At 40.6% G+C, this 12,713-nt stretch overlaps 1 protein-coding gene across 28 annotated transcripts in view; it reads right to left on the bottom strand.

Annotated features, from left to right (window-relative positions):
* The window catches only part of WNK1 (WNK lysine deficient protein kinase 1), a 156,996-nt gene that overhangs the window by 9,454 nt on the left and 134,829 nt on the right, over nt 1–12,713 (bottom strand). For 17 of the 28 annotated variants that reach the window (XM_050746987.1, XM_050746990.1, XM_050746992.1 and 14 more), the window contains 7 exons: nt 11,534–11,620; nt 10,264–10,324; nt 6,818–6,894; nt 4,797–5,458; nt 3,864–4,066; nt 1,263–1,457; nt 280–372 (listed from right to left, as the gene is read on the bottom strand). In XM_050746987.1, the coding sequence (XP_050602944.1) occupies nt 280–372; nt 1,263–1,457; nt 3,864–4,066; nt 4,797–5,458; nt 6,818–6,894; nt 10,264–10,324; nt 11,534–11,620 (1,378 nt within the window). The remainder of the gene's footprint in view (nt 1–279; nt 373–1,262; nt 1,458–3,863; nt 4,067–4,796; nt 5,459–6,817; nt 6,895–10,263; nt 10,325–11,533; nt 11,621–12,713) is intronic. The other 11 variants (XM_050747000.1, XM_050747008.1, XM_050746993.1 and 8 more) reach the window with 2 other exon arrangements.

Raw genomic sequence — 12,713 nt, 5'->3', positions numbered from 1 at the left:
GACCCAGCAATCTACTGCCTAGACACCACATCTACTCTCTGTCACAGATCTATGAAGAAGCACTTCTACCAGAAAGTTACATTGAAATTTGTAGAAACTTGTCATTTTGACTTTTTTTTAAATCATAATGTGGGGGCCCAAACTTCTGAGGGTAACTAATTCAGCCAAGCCACTGAGTAGATGATATACAAAAAGAGACAAATGAAAATGGACTGCGTGAAACATCAGATCCAAGCAGCAGAAAAACAAGGACAAGGAAGGAGTAAAGGTGTTACACACAAAGAGCCAAGCAGGGCGTACTCAGAAATCGGGTCCTCCTGCCACCAGGTTTGAATGTCACCTGTTCAGATGCACAGTTAAACTTCGCACAGCCTGTGAGAGGGGAAAAACAGGGAAGAACAGAGAGAGGAGAAGAGACAGAACACAACTACAAGATGTTAGAAACTTGAGGCTGGAGTGGTGAAATGCACTAAGATGGCACACAGAAGAACAAGCTTCTGGGGGAAGGTCAGATATGTAAGAGATGAAATATTAGGTCTTAATTCTACCCATCTGCAAAATGCGGAAGCTTTTCTTAGTTGAAATAATGCTAGCTAGTTTGCCCTCCTTGCCAATCGAGTGCATTCTTCCTGTGAAGAGACTAATCTCTAATTTCTGTGAAACTGTGGCAAAGGCACATAAGCCACTACCTATATTTTTTTATTCTTCTCACCCAGATGCCCAAGTCTTTTCAATTCTTGTTCTAATATGGCTAGAAGCTCTTTCCTCTGCAGGAATTTTTTCAGCAATCATTAATAAACAGAGCTATATTTGGAAAGTAGATTATGGATAAAAAACTGAATTGTATGGTTATTCATTTTAGTATGCCACTCCCATACTTAAAAGTAACAAAATTCTACAATGGCTAAGAAAATGCATTAGCTTTCAGAAACTGCTAAAACACCTTAGAATTTCATCCAGGAAATCTCAGCCTAATATTACAGCGTTAAGTTCCAAATCCCACATGAGCGAGTCATACAGGTCACACAGATGTAACTTTTCACTGTAACTCCTTGAAAAAAAGTAATTTCACCTAATGGGAGCAATGAGCCCACTGAGTCTCATTGTCACTCCACTTCCCTTTCACCCAAAGATTCTTAAGTGTACAACACACAGGCTGTGTTCTGGTCAGCTAGTCTCCCAATCCGCCTTAACAGGCTGTTGTCCCAGGTATGGCAACATCTCCATTTTATTGTTTTTGGCGATGATGGTGGCTTTGTTACCTTGACCTGGAGCAGAAAGGCTTGGTACTGAAATGGCACCATCACTGGTGAAGGCTGAATAGAGGTTGTCACTGGAGGGAGATGGCTTAAGGGGCTGTAACAGCTGATTCTGCCCGGACTCTGGGATGTTGCCAGGAGGGTGGAGGGTCTGCTGGGGGTGCAAGACTGAAGCTGCACTCTGACCAGACAGGTTACCTGCCAAAAGATAAAGTGGCATGAGGAAACATGTACTCATTAGGCACTGTGCTTACACATTTGGTTTGTTCCACTGAGTGATGGATGGTGGGTCAAAAGCTATGATGAGAAGAACAAAGTCCTCACTAACGGGAGAAGTGAGGAATGACACTAAGAATCAATACGTAGGCTGGGCATAGTGGCTCATGCCTATAATCCGCACTTTGGGAGGCTGAGGCGGCCGGATCACTTGAGGCCAGAAGTTTGAGACCAGCCTGGCCAACATAGTGCAACCCGATCTCTACTAAAAATACAAAAATTAGCCAGGTGTGGTGGTACACGCCTATAATCCCAACTACTTGGGAGGCTGAGGAACGAGAATTGCTTGAACCCGGGAGTTGGAGGTTGCCCCACTGCCGACTCTGTCTCAAAAACAAAAAAAAGATCTGATTTGGATCAGATCAGAAATTAGCCGATTTCTCTTACAATCACATCTCTACTAATGGACTGCATGACCTGGTCCTAATGTGCTAGATTTGGATATCTGTGAACCCTTCCAGAGAACGGAACTGCTAAGAAGTTTGCAACTGCTTTTTTTTTTTTTTTTTTTAGAGATGGAGTCTCGCTGTGTCTCCCAGGCTGGAGTGCAGTGGCGTGATCTGGGCTCACTGCAAGCTCCGCCTCCCGGGTTCATGCCATTCTCCCACCTCAGCCTCCCAAGTAGCTGGGACTACAGGCGCCCGCCACCACGCCCGGCTAGTTTTTTGTATTTTTAGTAGAGACGGGGTTTCACCATGTTAGCCAGGATAGTCTCGATCTCCTGACCTCGTGATCCACCCGCCTCGGCCTCCCAAAGTGCTGGGATTACAGGCTTGAGCCACCGCGCCCGGCCGCAACTGCTTTTTAATGTATTTTAACCTTCTTTTACTTTTCAACTAATTGTGTTAACACTACCATAATTTCACCAAAGGATTAGAAACTCTCTATCCCAATTAAAATACAGTCCAGGGCCGGGCACGATGGCTCACGCCTATAATCCCAGCACTTTGGGAGGCCAAGACAGGTCGATCACCTGAGTCAGGAGTTCAAGACCAGCCTGGTCAACGTGGGAAACCCCATCTCTACTAAAAACACAAAAATACAAAAATTAGCCAGGCATGGTGATATGTGCCTGTAATCCCAGCTACTAGGGAGGCTGAGGCAGGAGGATCACTTGAAACTGGGAGGCAGAGAATGCAGTGAGCCGAGATCGTGCCACTGCACTCCAGCCTGGGCAACAGAGTGGGACTCTGTCTCAAAAAATAATTCAAAGTTAGCGGGGCATGGTAGTATGTGCCTGTAATCCCAGCTACTCAGGAAGCTAAGGTAGGAGGACCACCTGGGCCTAGCAGTTTGAGGCTGTTGTGTTGTGTGCTATGATCACACTACTACACTCTAGTCGGCAACAGAGTGAGGCCCTGTCTCTTAAAATAAATAAATTCCATTACTATATATATATATAAAAATATATAATGGATAATTATATAATAGAATATGTATATATTCTATTACAAAAGAGTATGACTTAACTATTTCTTTGATTTTAATGACTAGCAAGTTCTTTTTTTTGTTTTTTTTTTTTTTGAGACAGAGTCTCGCTCTGTCTCCCAGGCTGGAGTGCAGTGGCGTGATCTCGGCTCACTGCAAGCTCCGCCTCCCGGGTTCACGCCATTCTCCTGCCTCAGCCTCCCCAGTAGCTGGGACTACAGGTGCCGCCACCATGCCCAGCTAATTTTTTGTATTTTTAGTAGAGACGGGGTTTCACCGTGTTAGTCAGGATGGTCTCAATCTCCTGACATCATGATCCACCTGCCTCGGCCTCCCAAAGTTCTGGGATTCCAGGCGTGAGCCACCGTGCCTGACCAATGACCAGCAAGTTCTTTAACCCAACATAAATGAAATAAAAACCTTAATCATCAAGAAGTTACCAATTAGACATACACACAAATATCTATATGACAATTACATTAATCTAAGTTACAATTATGACTAAGTCATCCATTAAAAGAAAGAATCCACCCAAGTTTTACTGAACAGAGAATAATGTATTTTCTTCCAACTGCCAAGAGTTTGGTTAAATGTGAGTTATATGAGTTAACAGGCAAAGCTAAATGTCTATCCTTAAGAATAACCATAAATAAAGATTACCAGTAGATAGCAATATGGATTATAATGGAATAAGCCATTGTATTCACTAAGTCTACTTGTATAAGCTCAAAAAGAGGTACAATAAATGTAAGTCCAGCAGTCAAGGAAGCAAAAATATCAGGAGAGCCAAATTCCTTTGAAATTTAACAAAAATAACAAACGTTCAGAAGGTCACATACAGATGGAGACAGAAACAAAAGATTAGGACAGCTGTGGCTGACCTAGTCCATGGCTTTTTACCTGAAAGCTGGGGGCTTTTATTCCCCAAGGAACTGCTTCGACTAGATTTGCTGCCTTTGCTTTTAGTGGGTCGTCGTCTTCTCCCTGAAAGGGGAGCAGCTGGGGGAATAATAACAGCAGGGGGCACCTTGCCCAGTTTGGTATACAAAGATTCAATTTCATGCTTCTGGCGACTCTGCAGGTCCTGAATCTCTTTAAGATGTCTATGAAAGATAACCAAACATAATTCAAAATACCATAATCCTCTTCATTCAAACAAGAATTAACAGCATATTCCTAAACCTGCTTTCAAGTATGTACTAGTTACTAATGAACATTTTCCCTAAATGTACTACCATGAGATTACAGTTTGTCAACTCACCTTGCTGGCCTGCATTACCCAAGCCATATTACAAGCTCCTAGCCAACAACAAATGGTTGATAATGTATTAGGAGGAAAACACTTCCTGACTTTTGAGGCCATGCACACAATAGCTAAATTTGCTACTCTGATCCAATTTGCCAAACAAAACCTGCCAACATAATCATACATCCAAGTGCCATTACCAGATTCATATAGTGAACTAATAAAGAGCAGTTAACAGTGATAAAATATGCTATTAATACAAATAATAATACAATAACAATACAGTAACAATAACACAGTAATAATATATTAACAATGAAGAAGTTCTAGAACTAGAAATGCTATGGGTCTGTATTGTATAAGTACAAGAGAAGCTGCCTGTGCCTCTGAGTCAGAGGTTGGGAATCTTTTTGTGTGTGTGTGTGTGTGTGTGTGTGTGTGTGTTGGCTTCTGTGGCACTCACTGTCTCTTTAAAAAAAGAAATGAGACATTAGCATATTGTGGCAAAAATATTATTAATCTTGGCTCTAGGATCTAGGACTTAAAACCTTATCTGACATTCTTTCACAAGAAAAAAATATACTTACTTATCTCGTAGTCGTCGCAGCTCTAACTTTAAGTCTTCATCTTCGATATCTGACTCATTGTCACTACTCATGTAAGAGGAGTTAAATGAATTACTAAGGCTTTGACTTAGATTCTGGATAGGAAGGCTCTTTGAGCTCAGTTGATGAGGGGAGTGTGGACTACCTGAACCATCATCCACATCCCTACTTAAAAAGGCGGCCTCCAGGTCAGAAGATGGCCCATTTAGATGTGAAGGCTCTGACAGTTCAGGCTTTTCTTTCTTTGGTATCACAGCAGGAAGAACAGCTTGTTCCAAATCCATAAAAGGAGGAGATGCCACTGGTCCTTCTTTCTTTGTGTCAGTGATCTTGTCCTCAGTTTTCGATACAGAGAAACGACCCACTTTGTTTGCTGTAGTTGTCACCTGAAAACGTCCAACCTTGGTAGGCTGCCCAGTGTCTGACTTTGCCTCTGAGGCAGTAGTTTTGTGGGCACTCTCTGGCACATCTGAAGAGATACCAGGGATGGTTATCCCATTCGGCTCTGGTTTCACCAAGGTACTCTCTGGACTACTACTTGACAACACCGAGGACTCTGAAGTGCTGGATTCAAAATGAACAGACTTTGCATCTTCTGACTTACTTTTACCCTCTTTCTGGGTATCATCTGCTGCAACTGAAACCTGATGAAAAAAAGAACAAAGATTAAAAACTGAAGTTCTCAATATCCAATTTCTATCACAGACAATTTAAAAAAGGAAAAATAAAGTCACTTTATTTCCCTGTCAACGAGTAGGCTGATTATCTCTTTACATAGTGCCTCCATCTTTGACTATGAAGAAAAATTGAATACCATCACAGAGAACACATGTGTACAGAGATGCAGATTCTGTGTGGCTATGCTTACAAAGTAAATAATTTACTTTTGTATTCGATGTCATACACAGAATTCAGATTTATGTCTTAGTCAACATATAAATAACAAAAGGTCAGGGCCAGGCATAGTGGCTCACGCCTATAATCCCAACACTTTGGGAGGCTGAGGCAGGCGGATCACTTGAGGTCAGGAGTTTCAGATCAGCCTGGCCAACGTGGTGAAACCCCGTCTCTACTAAAAATACAAAAATTAGCCAGGCATGGTAGCGTGTGCCCCTAATCCCAGTTACTTGGGAGGCTGAGGCAGGAGAATCACTTAAACCCGGGAGGCGGAGGCTGCAGTGGCCTGGGTGACAGAGTGAGACGCCATCTCAAAAAAGAAAATAAATAAATAAAATAAATGAACAAGACGTAGAATTTTTAGGGTTGCCTGTGAATAAGAAAAACTACAAGGTAAATGTTAAATGCCTGTTAATCCTTAAGAGTCAACACAACTAACTGGTGACTAAAAAAGAGGAACCAGATCCTTGCTGTGGTTTGTCCATGTATTTACAGATACAAACTCAGCCCACCTATAAACGCTCAGGACCTGTTCACAAATGAGAAAAATATCACTTAGTCTTCCCAGCCAGAAAATGCTCACATGTTGGACAGTTAGTAAAATAAAGTGATATGGTATCATGTGTTTTAATTTAAAGAATTAATCTTATGACAGTTATTTTAAATGTGGAAAACATTTTTATACACAAAGATGTTTGCTGTTACTTATTATTTTGGAAAAATTAGAGATGATGATGGAGACTGGTTAGGTAAACCAATTACTGAATGGGGAAAAAAGCTGTAACATTTGGAACAGGAGAAATGGTACTCAATTTTAAATACACACTTGTACAAGGAGTGGAAGGAAATACACCCCAAAAAGTAATCTTGGGAGGTGGGCAGATAGATAGTACGACTATCTACAGTGTTTTTACTGTTCTAAGTAATCTATATTTTCTTTAGTATATATTACTTTTATTAGGAAAATGCTAAAAAGAGCTATAAAGTACTATGTAATAGAAATCACTAGACTGGCAATTATGTCCCAAATAGGTAGGCAGTAATTTTATTATATAGACAACTCCTCCAAAGGAAGGAATCAAGGCAACGCAAAGTGACTGTCTTACCTGAAATCGTCCCATCTTAAAAACACCAGCTCCTGAACTAGTTGCTAGGACAGGGCCTTTTTCTGTGACTTGAGAAACTGAAACACATACATGGATGAGGAAAATATAAGTGTCTCTTTCCAGTTAACTTATTTTCCCTTTGGCTAGAAATACAGCAAAACCAAACTACACATGAGGAAAGCCGTTAGAGGCAAAGAGAACTTCCTTATCTCCTCCCTCCATGAGGCTTTGTCCAACAGGGGAAAATAGTTATTGTTTGCTCTACTACTAGATACCAACTATAACATTAATACATACTATAAAAACAAAGGTTAACAGGCATTAAAAACTCACTACTCATTCTTTAATTCAGAGATATAAGTGAAATGAAGGATGAGATGTTACTGAGGACGTTAAGGACCCATCTTTATTTTATTTTATCGAGATGGAGTTTCGCTCTGTTGCCCAGGCTGGAGTAGAGTGGTACGATCTCAGCTCACTGCAACCTCCACCTACTGGGTTCAAGTGATCCTCCTGCCTCAGCCTCCCGAGTAGCTGGGATTACAGGTGTGCACCACCACACCCGGCTAATTTTTGTATTTTTAGTACAGATGGGGTTACACCATGTTGCCCAGGCTGGTCTCGAACTCCTGACCTCAGGTAATATGCCTGCCTCAGCCTCCCAAAGTGCTGGGATTATAGGTGTGACTCACCATGTCCAGCCAAGACCCATTTTTAAATGAAAACCAGCTAATTTTATTTTCTCAATGTAACACAGGCAAATTCTAGAATAGGATAGTACAGTTCTCAGAATTATTATTATTATTATTTGAGACGGAGTCTTGCTCTCTCACCCAGGCTGGTGTGCAGTGGTGCGATCTCGGCTCACTGTACGCTGCTGCACCTCCCGGGTTCCCGCCATTCTCCTGCCTCAGCCTCCCAGTAGCTGGGACTACAGGCGCCCGCTACCACGCCTGGCTAATTTTTTTGTATTTTTAGTAGAGATGGGGTTTCACCGTGTTAGCCAGGATGGTCTCGATCTCCTGACTTCATGATCCGCCCACCTCAGCCTCCCAAAGTGCTGGGATTACAGGCGTGAGCCACTGCACCCAGCCCTCAGAATTATTGATAAGTAGTTTTGGGCAATTTTAAAACCTTTCTGGGGAACAATGCTTTCAGTTTCTTTCTAGATATATATTTATTTTATATAGCTAGTAGAACATTGAGCAATTTTGATGTTTTCATGTAATTCTATATCTTTGAGATCATTCCATATCAATGCCTCATTCTTTTTAATGATTGCATAGTGTCATACCCTATGTATATATCATATATATATTTCACATTAATCAGGCTTCTACTGATGGGCATTTAAATTATTCAGAATTTCTTTTCTTTTTTCCCTGAGACAGGGTCTCACTCTGTCCCCCAGGCTACAGTACAGTGACGCCATCACAGCTCACCACAGTCTCGACCTCCCAGGCTCAGGTGATCCTTCCTCCTCAGCCTCCTGGGAAGCTAGAACAACAGGTGCATAGCACCACATCCAGCTAATTTTAAAAATTTCTTGCAGAGATGGGGGTCTCACTATGTTGCCCAAGCTGGTCTCAAAATCCTGAGCTCAAGCAATCCACCTGCTTTGGCCTCCCAAAGTGCTGGGATTACAGGCGTGAGCCACTATGCTCGGCCCAGAATTTCTTGCTATTTTAAAAATAAATATTTTCTTATAGATCTGTACAATAAATACACCGTAATGAAAGTGCTGAATTATTTCCATTTAAGACTGCAGTAGACATCACTATTATAAATTGATCCCCACAGAGGCTGTACCAAGTCACTTGTGGCTATTAAACCCCTGAATTTACCAATGAGAGGTGGGAACTGCTATCAGCTGTAGCCTTACTTTGTATTTCTATCATTACGGATGTTAAATACTTTCACGTCTAAGTTTCCTTTTCTGTATCTTCTGATTGTTTTTTGGTTCACGTTGAATTTTAGGAACTCTATATTAGCAAAACGAATTCTTTTTGTGATATGACTACACATACACCTCCCCCTCCCACAAATATATATATTTCCCCAGGTTTTCATTTATCTTTGCAATCAATGGCACTTTTCTTCCATGAAGAAAATTTTATATCTATTACTACTTGCTTCTGGATTAGACATTGAACTTAACACCTCTATTAAACGTATCTGAGAACTCCAAACTGATCCACGGACCAAATTCAGCCTACTGCCTGTTTTTGTAGATAAATTTTATTGAAACACAAACTTATTTATTTATGTATTGTCCACTGCTACTTTTGAGATCTGAGTAAGTTGCAAGAGACTATATGGTCTAGAAAGCCTAAAATTTGTACTGTCTCGCCCTTTGCAGAAAAAAAGTTTGTCAACCCTGTTCTAGACAGTTGAAAAAAATCCCCTTATGATTTCATATAATACTATTTTATGATACAATATTTCATCTTTGGTCCACTTGGACTTTACTTATGTCTAGGCTAGTGATCCACCTTTGCTTTTTTCAAGATGGCTTTCGAGTTGTTCTAAACCACTTATAAAAATATTCCATCTTTCAGCCAGGCATGGTGGCTCACGCCTATAATTCCAGCACTTTGGGAGGCCAAGGCGGGTGGATCACCTGAGGCTGGTGACCAGCCTGACCAAGATGGAGAAACCCTGTCTCTACTAAAAATACAAAATTAACGAGGTATGGTGATGGCATGCCTATAATCCCAGATACTTGGGAGGCTGAGGCAAGAAAATCGCTTGAACATGGGAGGTGGAGGTTGCAGTGAGCTGTGATCATGCCACTGGACTCCAGCCTAGGCAACAAGAGCAAAACTCCAACTCAAAAAAAAAAAAAAAAAATTCCATCTTTCAATGATTTGAAAAGCTACCTTTTTCATATTCTACATTCTTTTTATTGGTAGCAAACTTTTAATTTATTATTTTCATTGTATACATTTGATAATCTACATTATCATTTCTAGACTGTTCTAATGATTTGCACATGACTTCTTTTAAAATGAGAGCCAACTGAGAATATAACTGCCTTGAAGATAAAAATATTTAAATTGACTAACTGAAATCTTACATTTGTATTTCCATACAAATATATGTCCAGACTATTCAAGCTTCTATCCCTATATATCCAGTGTCACAAAAGCTAAGAGGTTATCAGTAAATTAACTTTTCTAAATACAGTATGCTTTAATTTCCTAATCTCTAATAGCAAGGATCTGGCCTAGCTAATAATGAAGGGTCTTATCATTACCTCCTGTATAACCTTCCCTCTGCCAAATAACAACAGAATAGATATATTAATTTTCAAGCTTCAGATATTACTACCAATGCTCCTCAGTTATCAAATACATGGAAATGTGTCTTTGAAACAGTAAACCTCCTGAATCAACTGCAGGTAGGACTGGAATTAGTAATATAAAAAGAAGAAGGATGTTTCTCACCATCCTTCTGAGGCTGTGCTCCTGCTTCTGTAACTGCTGCTGGAGCCACCACGGACACAGGCTGCAAAACATACACAGACAGACACCACAAATCTTTAGCTTCAGTCACTCAGACTTTGGCCTTGTTGCCTTTCCTATGGTCTTTGTAAAAGGGCAGAAAGTATATGTGATGAAACACTTATGTCTGAGAACATTTTTTCTTTCCTTTTTCTTTTAAAGTCTAAAAGTCTGATGTAAAGAAAGGCACCTGTCGGGGCCGGGCATGGTGGCTCACACCTGTAATCCCAGCATTTCGGGAGGCCAACATGGGCAGATCATTTGAGGTCAGGAGTTCGAGACCAGCCTGGCCAATATGGAGAAATCCCGTCTCTAATAAAAATACAAAAATTAGCTGGGTGTGGTGGCGGGCACCTGTAATCCCAGCTACACGGAAGGCTAAGGTAGAAGAATCACTTGAACCTGGGAGGCGGTGGTTGCAGTGAGCTGAGATCGTGCACTACAGCCTGGGCAACGGTGCAAGACTCTGTCTCCAAAAAAAAAAACAAAAGGCACATTTTAAAAGAAGGAATTTCTACTCTTAATTCTTGATTGCTTTCTTCATTTTCTCATAGGATGCTTAAGGGTATAACTTGGATAGTCACAGAAAAACAGTTTCAATCAAAACATTATTATTATTATTTTTGAGATGGAGTCTCTGTCGCCCAGGCTGGAGTGCAGTGGTGCGATCTCGGCTCACTGCAAGTTCGCCTCCTGGGTTTTACGCTATTCTCCTGCCGCAGCCTCCTGAGTAGCTGGGACTACAGGTGTGCACCACCACATCTGGCTAATTTTTTTTATTTTTAGTAGAGATGGGGTTTCACCGTGTTAGCCAGGATGGTCTCGATCTCCTGACCTAGTGATCCGCCCGCCTCGGCCTCCCAAAGTGCTGGGATTACAGGCGTGAGCCACTGTGCCTGGCCCAAAACATTATTTTAATCTGACAAAATTTAGCCTCCTCTACAACAAAAATACAAAATCCATAGAATTGATCTGTGGCACAATCTAACCAGACGTACAACTAGAAAAGCACCTTTCAAATACAATCTTTTCCACAGTGATACTCCTGAGTCAGCATTAATCTTTCATTAACCAGTCTCATTTCTTTTGGCTAGAATAAGCAGGGACTCTGAATACATGTTAAACGTATTAATAATGGTTTAGGTTACAGTTTGTGTCCCAGGCATAGAATATATTAAGGTTATGAGATTTTATCAAGATTTTCAAAACTTACACCAACTGCAGAAGTCACAGTTGTGATAATCTCTGGACTAAGTGTTCTTCTCAATTGAGCATCAAGATCCTCTAGAGGTTGCTGGGACTGAATGAAAACAATCAGAGTAAGTACACTTCCTTGGCACCTTCAGAGTCACGATATAGAGCCAATTTAGATAGGACACACTGTTTTATGCTTCATATTGGCACAACATAACGTGTCTTTACAGAACATATAAAACTATACTCAAATTTAGTCTACTGCTTTGATTATTTTGCTGGTTTCTCAAGATTGTATGTCAGACTCTCAAGGCTTAGAGTAGTTCATGTTTTTGCAGTTTAAGAGAAGTCTTATTACATTCTATGTTTGATGTTACTCAAAATGGTAGAAAGAGTTGTTTATTTGTGCGATCTTTAAAATATATTGTGAAAAATGTACAAAGATCTACTGGTAGAGTCACTGTATCTCATATTCCCTCTTTTCTTTCTCAGTTTTATACATCTTTCTGAGAAGTTGTCCCTATGAATAAAAGATGGCATTAACATATTCTGTCACTATCACAGGATATTATTCTCTTCTTCAGGTCTTACGTGTATACTTCTTCCCTACAGATGGTGGCAAGGAGATCTGGGTATTCCATCCTGTTAACCATTCCGTCCACCCCAAGCACACAGCTTCCTTCTACCCTTCCACAGTCTAATCCTCCATCCGTCTTGGCTTCTATCAATCTATTCTTGCACAGCCTTCACTGATGCCTTTCCCTGTATCTAGGACCCCTCCACATGTCTCACTTGCTATTTCTCATCACACTTTACGCTCCCTTAGAAATCTGAATACATGTTTTTAAATGAGAAAATAAGTTTAAAACTAAACTCCTGATTTACAGACTTTCACAATGCACTTTCCCCCAAATCTGGTGGCTGATGGAGTGCTTTCTCTGTTGGAGTTTTTACTTTATTGTGGCAAGTTCCTTAAATACTGTTCCCCTGTATATTGGGACCAAAGAAATAGGGATAAATTCCAACTCAGCCTCTCAAGTAAGCAGTGTATCACGTTTTTCTTATTTCTTATATATGATTCAAAAATAAGTTCCTAATTTAGTTTAAAAGTTTACTGGCTTGTCTCATGTCAGAAGCTTTTTCCTGGTCACAACAGATTCACAATTAGTACTTTTCTTATGGAAATTCAACTAAATGTG

This window comes from Macaca thibetana, chromosome 11, assembly GCF_024542745.1.
Source record: "Macaca thibetana thibetana isolate TM-01 chromosome 11, ASM2454274v1, whole genome shotgun sequence".
Lineage (NCBI taxonomy): Eukaryota > Metazoa > Chordata > Mammalia > Primates > Cercopithecidae > Macaca > Macaca thibetana.
The sequence above is the reverse complement of the archived record's forward strand: the minus strand, read 5'-3'. Positions and strand labels throughout refer to the sequence as shown.